This window comes from Halichoerus grypus, chromosome 6 (assembly GCF_964656455.1).
Source record: "Halichoerus grypus chromosome 6, mHalGry1.hap1.1, whole genome shotgun sequence".
Taxonomy (NCBI): Eukaryota; Metazoa; Chordata; class Mammalia; order Carnivora; family Phocidae; genus Halichoerus; species Halichoerus grypus.
This window is the reverse complement of record NC_135717.1, coordinates 5,072,022-5,084,454: the sequence shown is the minus strand read 5'-3', so window position 1 is coordinate 5,084,454 and position 12,433 is coordinate 5,072,022. Positions and strand designations below refer to the sequence as shown.

At 45.5% G+C, this 12,433-nt stretch overlaps 1 protein-coding gene across 1 annotated transcript in view; it reads left to right on the top strand.

Moving 5' to 3' along the window:
* Positions 1-12,433, top strand: part of CCZ1 (CCZ1 vacuolar protein trafficking and biogenesis associated) — a 31,025-nt gene that overhangs the window by 16,579 nt on the left and 2,013 nt on the right. The window contains exons 11-12 of the mRNA XM_036123581.2: positions 4,549-4,582; positions 5,223-5,340. Of these exons, the coding sequence (XP_035979474.1) occupies positions 4,549-4,582; positions 5,223-5,340 (152 nt within the window). The remainder of the gene's footprint in view (positions 1-4,548; positions 4,583-5,222; positions 5,341-12,433) is intronic.

Genomic DNA, 12,433 nt, shown 5'->3' with positions numbered 1-12,433 from the left:
TCTTGGGTTCAAGAAAGAAGGTATTGGATTATTTCCAATAATATCGTTGGAACTGATAGAGAAAATCATTGAACACTACATCGAAAACTAATGATGTACTATATGTTGGCTAATTGAATTTAAATTAAAAAAATTTTTAAAAAGAAAAAATTTTAAAATTAAATAAAATATGGAGAAAAGATGGGAGAGAGGGATTTCCACATCTGATTCATAAAAAGTTGAAGAAGAAATTAGTCAAGTGTATTATGAGCACATGTCTAGCTGAAGAAGAACACATTTCCCAGATTGAAAAGGCCCACTGAATGTCTCACACAGTATCAGAAAGACCCACTCCAATGCACACAGTGGGCAGTTTCAGAAATATAAAGAGAAGAGCCCAGAAGCTTCCAGAAGGAAAATCAGGTCACCTGTAAATAAAACCGGCATTAGCAGCTGTTTCCTTACTGGCAGCAGATGTTAGGTAACAAGGAAGGAAGACTTCCAAAGTTCAGAGAGAGAGAGAGAGTTTTTTAGTGTAGAATTCTTTGCCGAGCTAAACGATCTCCTCACAGGTGAGATCGAAGAAAGGTGTATTAATAGTGAAAAGTCTCAGGGGGCGCCTGGGTGGCTCAGTTGGTTAAGCGACTGCCTTCGGCTCAGGTCATGATCCTGGAGTCCCGGGATCGAGTCCCACATCAGGCTCCCTGCTCAGCAGGGAGTCTGCTTCTCCCTCTGACCCTCCCCCCTCTCATGCTCTCTGTCTCTCATTGTCTCTCTCGCAAATAAATAAAAATCTTAAAAAAAAAAAAAAAAAAAGAAAAGTCTCAGAAAGGTTACCCCATGCACCCATTCTTAGGGTTTGCATGGGGTTGTATATCAGGATCAGTGAGGAAACCAAGAACGAGAATACCTTGGAATCCACAACAGTGGCCGTGACGCAGGAGAACAGTAAGAAGGAGGCTTGAGGTGATAGACCTCTGAGTCGGTGACGAAGTTAGCACCTCTCAGGGACTTCCGCAGTGGAACAGAGGAAGGGGGGCTCTGTTCTGGGCTCAGGGGCTCCAGAATAAAAGATGTTGCATTCATAAAATAGTATGGCTGCGAGATTTGATTGAATGTTGGGGGTGCTAAGGAATGGCACAGGAGGAGAGAATTCCAGGGAAGGTGTGCAAACAGACGTGTCTGAAAATGAACCGTAACTGGGGTAGGGCAAAGCCCACTTTTCTAGCAAGTTAAAATCATTCTCCTCTGAATGATACGGGGTAATGACTTTGAACCCTAGTGGAAGAAATATCCTGGTACACTCTGTTGTTTATTGGATTTCCTTTTTTGAGTCAGTCAATAGGTAGAATTTTAAATGGGATGATGGCATCACAGTTACTTTAAAATGTTCTTTTTTTCAAAACCGCTTTATTGAGATAAAATTAACATACTGTATAGTTAGCCCATTTAATGTATTCAGTTCAGTGGTTTCTCACTGCAAAGTGCAGGAGTCCCCAAGACCACCCTCGCTCCTGACACACAGTGCTAGCTCAGGGGCCCCCAAGACCACCATCAGGCCCGGGAATTCACTAGAGGTGCTCGCAGGACTCAGAGAAGCCGGCACGCTCCCAGTTACAGTTTATTACAGCAAAGGGGTGCAGAGGAAAGACGGTCCAGGGAAGAGGCGCACGGGGCAGGATCCGGGAGTCACCAGGCCCAAGCTTCCAGGTGTCCCCTCCCGGTGGAGCTGCGCAGACAGCACGGGGCCTGTTTCTGCTAGCGGGGATGTGTGACGTGTGCGGAGACTTGTCATCCGGGGAGGCTCTCTCGAGCCTTGATTTCCAGAGTTTTACTGGGTGTTGGCCCTGGCCTTAGGCCCCAGCTCTCCAGAGCTCTGCTGATGCCCCGTGGGCTCGGGGCACAGGGGGTGCTGGCCTGTGGTTTTTCTCTCCTCCTGAAGTCGTGGTCTGGTTTTGGTATCAGGCTTCTACTGGCTGCAGGCTAAGTTGGGAAGTGTTTCCTCATCTCCTGTTTTTTGGAAGAGTTTGTGAAGGATTGCTGTTAATTCTTTGAATAATTGGTCACAGTGAGCCATCTACATCTGGGCTTTTCTTTGTTGGAAACCTTCTCATTATGAAAGAGTCTCGGTCCTTGTTCTAGGTCTTATTGTCTATTTCTTCTCTAGTCGGTTTCAGTTGTTTGTGTCTTACTGGGAATTTGTTCTGCTTGTTATTCAGTATGTTCGTATGTAACTTTTCATAGTGTTACAGCCTTAAAATCTTTTTTCCCCCCCATAAATCAGTAATGGTGTCTCCTCTTTAATCCCTCATTTTAATGGTTTGTGTCTCTTCTCTTTTTGACTTGGTCTAGGCAGTCTAGCTAAAGGTTTTTCAATTTTGCTCATCTTTTCAGGGAACCAACTTCCGGTATTATTTTTTTCGTATTGATGTTCTGTTCTCTATTTCATATATTTCAGCTCTGATCTTCATTATATTCTTCCTTCTCTTTAGGTTTAGTTTACTCTTTTTTTCTAAGGTCTGAGGATGGAAATTTAAGTTCTTGATTTGAGATCTTCCTTTTTTTTTTTTTTTTTTTTTTTAAAGATTTTATTTATTTATTTGACAGAGAGAGAGACAGCGAGAGCAGGAACGCAAGCAGGGGGAGTGGGAGAGGGAGAAGCAGGCTTCCCGCCGAGCAGGGAGCCCGATGTGGGACTCGATCCCAGGACCCTGGGATCATGACCTGAGCCGAAGGCAGACGCTTAACGACTGAGCCACCCAGGCGCCCGAGATCTTCCTTCTTTTTAATACTGTATGTGTTGACGGCTCTGAAGTTATAAAGACTGATGCTGTTAATACTCAGATGTAGTGGGTGTTCTTAAACATTCCTCCATTTGCTGTCTGCCCTTTGGCCAGTTTCCCTCTGGAAATTTAAAGTATTGTTTTTTATAATTTTCTTCAATTATGGTGTTTAGACTGAGGAGAATCCGTGGAGCTCCTCATGCTGCCATTTTGAACGGGCTCCCTAGTCCTGGTCCTCCGTGGATACCTAACTGATCTGTGTCTGGAGTAACTGTGGCATCTGAGATGAGCATGTAGGTAGGGGAGGGGCGAAGGGTAGGACTGTGTGTCAGCTGACAGTCACTGGGGAAGTGATGGCCTGCAGGGTTCGTCATGCCATTCTGTGTGCTTTTCTACGTATTGGAAATTCTTCAAGTTTTTAAACAAGGACTTGAAAGGCACATTTAAAAAAAACCAACCTGTCAGGGGTCACGCATGCAGATGCCTGCAGGAACCCCGCAGATGGTAGACATAAGCGCATGGGGCTTCAGCATGGAGTCGTGCTGTCAAACACGGCGTCGCTCGAGTCGGAAGGAGGCCAGGGGCCACTCACCTCCACGAGGCAGCGCCTCGGAAAGCAGAGCTGGTGGTCTCAGCTGTGCTGGTATCTCAGGAGAGGCTGGAAGTTGGAGTGTTCGTAGGAAACTAGCTGGCATCTAAGTCAAAATTACACAGAAAGAAACACATACTGGATGGAACTCGCCTGTGAGCCACGAGTGTTGCAGCCTGTTTATAAGCAGGTGATCATTACGATTCACTTACAAAATAGTGCAGGTGTGCTTAGGTATGACTGTGTGGGAAGAGAGGTACAGCTGCCGGCGGTTGAGAGGAGGGTGTGGGGAGAGGTGCGGAGACGGGGGGCGGGGTAAGTGCGCTCGTGGGAGAAGCAGCAATCCAGGAGCTGGTGCCTGAGACTGTGGCGTGAGAACTGGGCCATCGGGGCTGTAGGGCGACCCGTGGGGAAGCTGGAGCGGCTCTAAACAACGGGGAGGAAGAGGGAAGCTGCTGAGGGCTCATTCCTGTCGTGACGCGAGGAGGGATTCAGTGTGACATCTGAAGGCCGCGGCGCTAGAGCCGTGGTATCTACGACCGTGAAAAGTGGCCGCCTGCAGGCACGGGCCTCAGGAGGAGCTCTGTGGCTTTCCGTCCCGAGGCCGTGTGTTCTGTGTGACGGTTTCACCACTGTGCGGTGTATACCGTCTACAGTGATAAATTTAAACGTGTCTGGTTGTTGGATTTATGCTTGGTTGCTGTAGCCAGTGTCCCAACGGCAACATTCACTATCATGAAAGGGGAGACAAGGGGACATTAATCTGCTGGGGGCTTTTTAACTGCGTTCATGGAAATTTTCAAACATACACAAAAATAGAGACTAGAAGAATGAATCCCCAGGCGCCCAGCACACAGCTTAATTTAATTAACATGCTGATCTTTCATCTGTTTTCCCTGTACTTTTTTTTTTGCTAGCACACGTTAGATCATGTCATTTCACTCGTAAATGCTTCAATTTGCATCTCTAATAAGGACATCTGTTTCCACCTAACCACCATGTTATTAGCACACCTGGCAAAGTAAACACTTTCCTTAATGTTCTCTGCTCTCCAGTCCGTATCCAGATTTCTCCAGTTGACTAAAAAATATCTTGACCAAGTGATTCAAGTCAAGATTCAAACAAGGCCACTGCATTGGGTCATCGAATTTCTTTTTTGTGCTGTTTTGTAATCTTTGGTTTGTTTTCTCTTCCCAGGCCATGAGTGCAGCTGTGTGCTTTATGATTGATGGTAGGTACACACCTGGATCTGACTTCAGCCCGAGCAGATAAGCCTTTTGTCTTTACACCTTGCTGTGTTCTATCCCTAAACAGTAAACATGTTGTCATAGATGCTCTGTGAAGCACGGCTCCCCTCTGTGATCCCTGCCAGGGAACTAGCTCTTCCTCGTATTTTTGACGTCCTGGCCTACCTGCTTCCTAGCGGTGGGCCCTAGGCACCTTTCTGTGCCTCCCTGCCTGTTAAGTGATAATAAGAGTACCTTTATCAAAGGGGGTTTAGGGGGTTAAATGGGGTCGTGTTTGTAAAGGACCAGAGAGCAGCTGGGCCCTGAATGCTGTGTGCTGTGCGTTAAATATTTGACCTTCTTCAGTCTGGGGGTAGCCAGCTAATTTACCAGCCCACGGGGTGTACTTAAATTGATATGCACAATGAGGTAGGTCTTCGACTCTTTTACACCTTAAATATAACTCTGACTCTTCTGTTTCTCTTCTCTTTGGGAGGGGAGGGAGAGCCAGTCATTTAATTGTTTTATTTTCCTGATCAGTAAAGTTTTCATTGGAATACTGTAATTAAGACCATTAGATGAATATTGACCTTTTCGACACAAAGAATTCTAAAACTTACTGGTATTTTTTAAATTACTCGTCAGCCTCCGTACAGCCCACGTTGGATTTTTGCCGAAGACTGGACAGCGTTGTTGGGCCCCAGCTCACAGTGCTGGCATCTGACATTTGTGAGCAGTTTAACATCAACAAAAGAATGTCTGGGTTTGTACTTTGCTTCGTGTTTACTTTCTGGCATTTAACTGGTTTGGGAAGAAGAAGGGTAGTTTTTACTTAAGAATATGGATGGTAATATCATTTGTGTTTTCTCTGAATCCAGAGAACAAACGTGCAGTTCAGGCCTGTCTGAAAAGCTCCCTGGGGACCTGTTCCCTGAGCTTTGCTGCTCCGTGATGACGGTGGGGGCTGGTCTTCTGTGAATACCTTCCCTCAGCTCCCCCCTGACTGTGGCGTAGACGAATGGGGTGGGGTGTGCCAGCCGTGCCTGTGGGCTGGACCTCGTGGGCACCACGTCACATCCCACGTGACCACCAGCCCAGACTGTACGATTCACACCGGCAGTGGTAATCAGCAGGGCTTGGGCCTCGTGTAGACGGAAAGTACTTTGCCTCTTGTGCATACATGTAGGGGGGAAAGTTAGCTATGATGTTGGCCCTTGGGGCCTTGGGCTAGAATCTGGTGCCTTGAAGGACTCTAGCTCGAGTAGTGTATCAGGAGACTCAGGTTAAACTCATTTTGGTTCTAAGAACACTGGGAAGTCATTGAACCTCTTTCTACTCTCTTCTCAATGTAGTCATGTTATAAAGATTAAGCGAGCACGTGGGAAGTACTTTGAGAAACAAAAGCCCTCTTTATATGGACTTCCTGTATGTTTGAGAAGTTACTAACGTGTATGAATTTATGTATAACCTGTGTTTGTAGTGATCCCATGCTGTGCCTTTATGGTCTTCCAGAAGCACCAGCCCGTAGAGAGGTCACACACAGGGTCCAGGTGATAGTACGTGTAGGTTCTGTATCTGCGTGTGGATTGTTACTGTCAACAGCTTACTTCGCATTAGAAAAGATAAGGCCAAGAAATGAACGTGCCTGACCGCTTTCCCTCTTGAGGTTTAATTTTTTCCAATTCAATTTAATTAACATACAGTGTATTATTAGTTTCAGAGGTAGAATTTAGTGATTCATCAGTTGCATGTAACACCCAGTGCTCATTCCATCAAGTGCCCTCCTTAATGCCCATCCCCCAGCTACCCCATCCCCCCCACCTCCCCTCCAGCAACCCTCAGTTTGTTTCCTAGAGTTCAGCATGTCTTATGGTTTGTCTCTTGAGGTTTAATTTTTTCACCATGAAACTGTCAGATTTTTCTGAAGGAAACATAAGTGAGTCAGATCTGTTGGGTATCATGCAAGTTATAAACTGCTGAGTGGAGAGAGAGAAGGTGTAGTTCCCTGCTTTCCCCAAACCCACCCTCCCCTCCCGGGAGATTGCTGGACATGTTAACTGTTCTGCCTGTGCTTTCCGTAGATGTGACGGATTTTAATTAACTCACCAGTGAGTATCTGAGCAAGTCTTGCTTGTCAGGGACCTTCTATTCTGCAAAGGTCAACTTTCCTTGGGATTGTACGGAGGTCATGTCACCTATTTTTCATTTTTAACTTTGGTTTTATCGGTTTTTATAACATACAAGTTTGGGATTTATATAGTCCATCTTATTAGTCACTTCCTTTAGATTTCTACCTTCGGTGTCATAATTGCGGCTTTCTACCCCGATATAAAAATAGGTTATTTTTATCTCTGGTACTTTTATGGTTTTATCTTCCCATGTTTCAATCTTTAATTCACCTGGAATTTTCAAGGGCTAGAGGAAGGGCTCTGAGATTTTTTCCCCAAATCAATAGTTTGAAGAAAGGAGAGGGCCATGGACATTAACAGTCTAATTTCATTAGAAAGCAGTTTTCTCTCCAATATTTTATTATGGAAATTTCCAAACACAGGAAGGTGGAAAAAATGACGCCGTGAACACACACACAGCCCCCCACTTAGATTCTACAGTTAACCCTTTGCTGTGTTATCCGTCTATCGCAGGGGACAGGTTTTGACTGTTAACAGAACTGCTGTGTAGTATCAGTGGCCCCTGGGAGACGCGCACCTGGAAAACTCGATGGTCGAACACACTAAACTTAGGGCAGAACAGAGACCCTAGAGGCATAGTTGTTTTTGTCTTTGAAAGTTGACCTTAGGGGGCGCCTGGGTGGCTCAGTCGCTAAGAGTCTGCCTCTCCCTCGGCCCCTCCCCCTGCTTGTGTTCCCTCTCTCGCTGTCTTTCTCTGTCAAATATGTAAATAAAATCTTAAAAAAAAAAAAAAAAGCTGACCTTAGAGTTGCTCTCGACGCATCTGAGATTTTATATGTTGTAAGGGGCTCTCGCTTGCCAGGCTGTTAAGTATCAGCTGACTAGAGGAAAAGGCCTGAATTCAGTACAAAAGATAATGTGCTTTTCTTCTGGAAATCCTGACCCAGATCAAACCATTTTACACGCTAGTCTTAGGACCTCCAAGACTCATCCCAGCTCCTCCCGGCATTGCCGAAGGGTGAGGGGTGCTGACGAGGCAGCCAGCTGTCCCCGTCCTGACCCCAGAGGTCAGCGCCAGGTGCCCCGCTGTTCTGTCAGGCTCAGTCCTCGGGGGAGAGCAGCCATAGCGCTGGCTCAGGGCGAGAGGTTTCGTGTTGAATCCATACTCTTAAGCTGCAGTTCTTTTATTTATTTATTTTTTTAAAGATTTTATTTATTTATTTGACAGAGACAGAGATAGCGAGAGCAGGAACACAAGCAGGGGGAGTGAGAGAGGGAGAACCAGGCTTCCTGCTGAGCAGGGAGCCCGACGCGGGGCTCGATCCCAGGAGCCTGGGATCATGACCTGAGCCGAAGGCAGCCGCTTAACCAACTGAGCCACCCAGGCGCCCCAAGCTGCAGTTCTTTTTTTTTTTTTTTAAGATTTTATTTATTTATTTGAGAGAGAGAGAATGAGAGAGAGCACATGAGGGGGGGGAGGGTCAGAGGGAGAAGCAGACTCCCCGCCGAGCAGGGAGCCCGATGCGGGACTCGATCCAGGGACTCCAGGATCATGACCTGAGCCGAAGGCAGTCGCTTAACCAACTGAGCCACCCAGGCGCCTCCAAGCTGCAGTTCTTTTAATGTTCCTTAGAAAATTGAGGTCACCCCTTTAAAGAATGGCATGAAGTAGGTTGTTTGGTATTTGGTTTCTATTACTTGTGTGACACCTTGATTTTTTTCTACTCAAGGACTTAGTTTAAGTATTTAAAAAAAATTTTTTAGAGAGTAATTTATGTCCTTAATTTTAATTTCTATTTTTTTAAAACATTTTTTTGAGAGAGAGAGCAGGAGCAGGGGGGAGAGAAAGAAGCAGACTTTCCGCTGAGGGGGGAGCCCGACATGGGGCTCAATCCCAGGACCCTGAGATCATGACCTGAGCCAAAGGCAGATGCTTAACCAACCGAGCCAGCCAGGCATCCCCTATGTCCTTAATTTTTAAATTCAGAAATATAAATATTGGAAATCTTCTCTCATTTAGCTTGTATGTTTTTAGACTTGTACACATAGGAAAACAGTGACATATACACAGTGTTCTTTACGGATGGGCTTTTTAAACCATGTCATGTTGTAAATCTGTAGCTTTTAAAAAAATATATGGCATGAACATCATTTTAAACCAATAAATATGGATCTGCCTCTTCTCTTTCAGGGTTTCATGGTACTTAATTGGATAGATGAGCTCTGTTTGTTGAATCCTTGTTGCATTTGATGGGTGGTCTGGTTCTGGCTGCTAGCATTAAAACAGCTCTGTATTAAACCATCTGGTGCATACGTGTACTCATCCTGTTCGTAGATATCCCTGGCATGGAGTTCTGGGGCAGAGGGAATGCGCAGTGACAGTGGGTCACCTCCCACAGGGGCCACCAGCACTCATGCACTGTGCTGTGTCAGACGCCCACTAGGTGACACGGAGGTTGGCATTTCTGTCTCCCACGAACCGCCTGTCCGTGTCCATTGGCTCTTCCCACTCCAGTGCTTTATATCTTTGCTTTTACATCCGTGCTTTTCAGTCATACCACGTATTTTTTTGAGTTTGGTTTTACTATTTTTGATAACATGTCTGGGATTCGTATGTAGTCCATTTCATTGGGCATTTCCTTTAGATTTCTCTCTTCACTGGCCTACTTGCAGCCATCTATCCCAGTATCATTTTTAAAATGCCATTATCGTCTGTGGTACTTGTATGGTTTTATCTTGTGTCTCAGTCTAATTCGCCTGGAATTTTTAAGGGCTAGAGGAAGGGCCCTAATTTAAGACTTTTTCCCCCAAATTGATCATTTTCTGAATTCGAGACATTTGTTTCTGTTTCTTTCACATATTCCTACTCACTAGCCACTTTGAGTGCTAAAATTTGGAAAGGTGTGAGGAGGAGGAGGAGGAGGTACAAAGTTACTGGAAAAGGAGACTCTTTCCTGTGAGCAATTCTTATCATCCTTTTTTATCAGTCATTTTGAATACATTTGTAAACCAGCCCAGTTCCTTGGGAGGTTGACGGCGCTAGGATTCCTAGTGAGGAGCGCACCCACTGACAGCAGGTTGCTGACAGTGAGACTCAGGACGGGATGCCAGGCAGGAGGGAAGCGAGAAGGGATGGGTTGGCCCTGCTGGCGTCCAGAGCGGGTGCAGGGGGAGCAGGAGCGGGGAAGCCTTCCTTCCAGGGCAGAGTTCACGTGCATATTCCAAGGGCTCAGCTGTGCCCCACGTCCTGATTACCCTAGACATGCAAAGGAACAGAGCTGTACTGTGTAACTCCTAAATTAAGAGCAGTTTTCCTTTTTTACAATCTACACATCGGTCAATTCAGAATCTTATTTTTTAGTTCGGTTTGTTAAGTGAGGAATAGCCATCCTCACCTAGAAACCACGTGTCTGGCAACCTGAGCCATCTGGAACGAGGCCCAGAACAAGGAAAACCACCAGATGGTCTCGGTGCTCCCAGCCAGCCATTGACGTCCACAGGGAAACTCCACAAGCAGTCAAGCACCCGCTAAACATCTGCTGATTTCCTCCACCGGTTCAGAGCCTTTCCTGGCGTGCTCTTGAAGTTTGGATGGGTTTTCACATACCTGGTCCTTAAACACTGAAGTCTCTGGCAGCTCAGTAAAACTGAAGCTGTTTACTCATGGGAGACCTCCCTGTGACTCTGCCAATCACAGATCCTTGGGTTTTCAGCCAGTTGTAGAAGAGTCAAAGGGATGTGAAGAAAGGGTTGACAGAGAACAGAAAATCCTCTCTAAAAACAACCACTTAAGACAGGCCCCACCTTTCCATGTTCTTTGAGGATATCGTTACTGTGCTATGATATTTTTAAACCAAACTTTGCAACAGATTGTCAAGAGGAATTCTGCATTTCCCTGTGTTCAGTGTATCTTATATTGACGTAGGTAACTGTATTTAGCATGTTCTTTTTTTAAGAAGGCAAGAAATTTGCATTTCTTTGTTTAGGAAAAAAACACTTTGGTGTATAAAAGGAGTCTGTTTTCGCTCTTTGGAAAAGATACCAGGTGAATGTGGCGGCTACTCCTTGAAAACTAGCACAGCGTTCGTTAGATGTTACTTTCGATAGAACTAAAAGCCTGTAGGATGAATGTTATCCTTGCTGTTTTTATTGTGAGCTGGTCTCTCGTTTTTCTTTTATTAAGAGGACAAGTTAATAGTGAAAAAGCAAGTAGCAATTTTTCTATTCCTGTTTTTACGTTATCCTTGTGGAAGGCGGAGTAGAAAGAGGCCACCGTTGGTCCCTGTTGTAACTGCTGCATAGCGTTTGCTCATGTAAATTTCCATCGTGGGTACAAAAGAAATAATTTAGATCTTCTTAGAAGAGTATTTTACACATTCTAAGTGAGGGAAAGAGGGAGGCCACAGAGAATGTTTTGGGGTGAAACGGAACAGCCAGGACTGGAAGCCTGATTGCGGCTGGGTAGAAGTTTGTCTGCCTGGACAGCAAAATTCCCAACTCTTTCCACACGTTTTTGAAATGTTCCATCCTCCCAGTGTTTCTCGTAGTTATACTTGCTTTTCTTAGTTTTAGGGGCCTACTTAAAAACATATTCTGGTTTTGTTATGAATTCTCTTTTCATTTTCCTGGACACTAAGCCATCCACATTCTTTCTTTGCCTAGATGTAAAGTATTACAGTAGTAACCCACTTTTCCAGAGGTCGGATTTCCGGCACCCTCAGCCCACCAGAACATGGCTGCTAACCCGGAAGTAAGCAGAGAAGGCTTCTGAGCCCCCCAGTGGCAGGGCTGCTCAGACTGTCACCACACCCGAGTGTACCTGAAGTAAGGGTGCAGTGAGCAGGGAGGGCGGGAGGCCCCGGGAGCTGTGTCCTCGCTGTCGGAGGGGCTCCCTCAGGAGCCCAGACTCGGACCTGGGAGGCAGTGTGGTAGCCTTGGCCAGTCGTTTCAAATAGTAAAAGATGTATTCCAATTAAAATATTCATTACGCTTCAGCAGAAAAGCCTAATACGCCTTAGAACGGTCTCCCTCTAGGGTGGTGAAAGCTTTGTTACGGGAGTAAGCTTCAGTTCTGTGGGGGATGACCTACAGGGAGCGCATTCGTTCCCCAGCACCGTGGGATAAGGGAGCCGTTACTCCCCTAGAACGGGTCAGCAAACAGCTTCTGCAAAGGGCCACATCATACGCATTTCAGATTTTGTGGGCTCTGTAGGTCACAAAGACTCAGCTGTCGCTGAAGCGTGGAAGTGGCCACAGACGGCACGTGAGCGTCCGGGTGTGGCTGTGTACCCTAAAGCGTTGTTTAGGAAAAAGGCCACGTTTGGCCCCAGGGCCTCTAGTTGTTTGCTGACGCCTCTGCTAGAAGACAGGTGGCCTGTGTGTAGTTTGCATTTTTTTAAAAAATTCAAAACGCGGAGACTAGTCAAGTGATTGCCATTTCTAAAGCACTATTATGGAGAAAATCATCACAAAAATGGTTATAATACTGGTTTTTCAAAAAAAGATAAACATCTATCTGGAAAATTCCATCATATTCATTACTTCACGGTTATCAAGTAAGTTACTAGTGAACAAAGAGCCTATTACATCTTAACTGAGATTCTTGATTTGAAGGCCCAGCCATCGAAAATACAAGGCCTTAGCCACATGGATTTAAGGTTTTAACAATGTAGTGCTATTGTTTGGATAATTATTCTTTGAGAATGTTACCATTTTAATGACATGTTT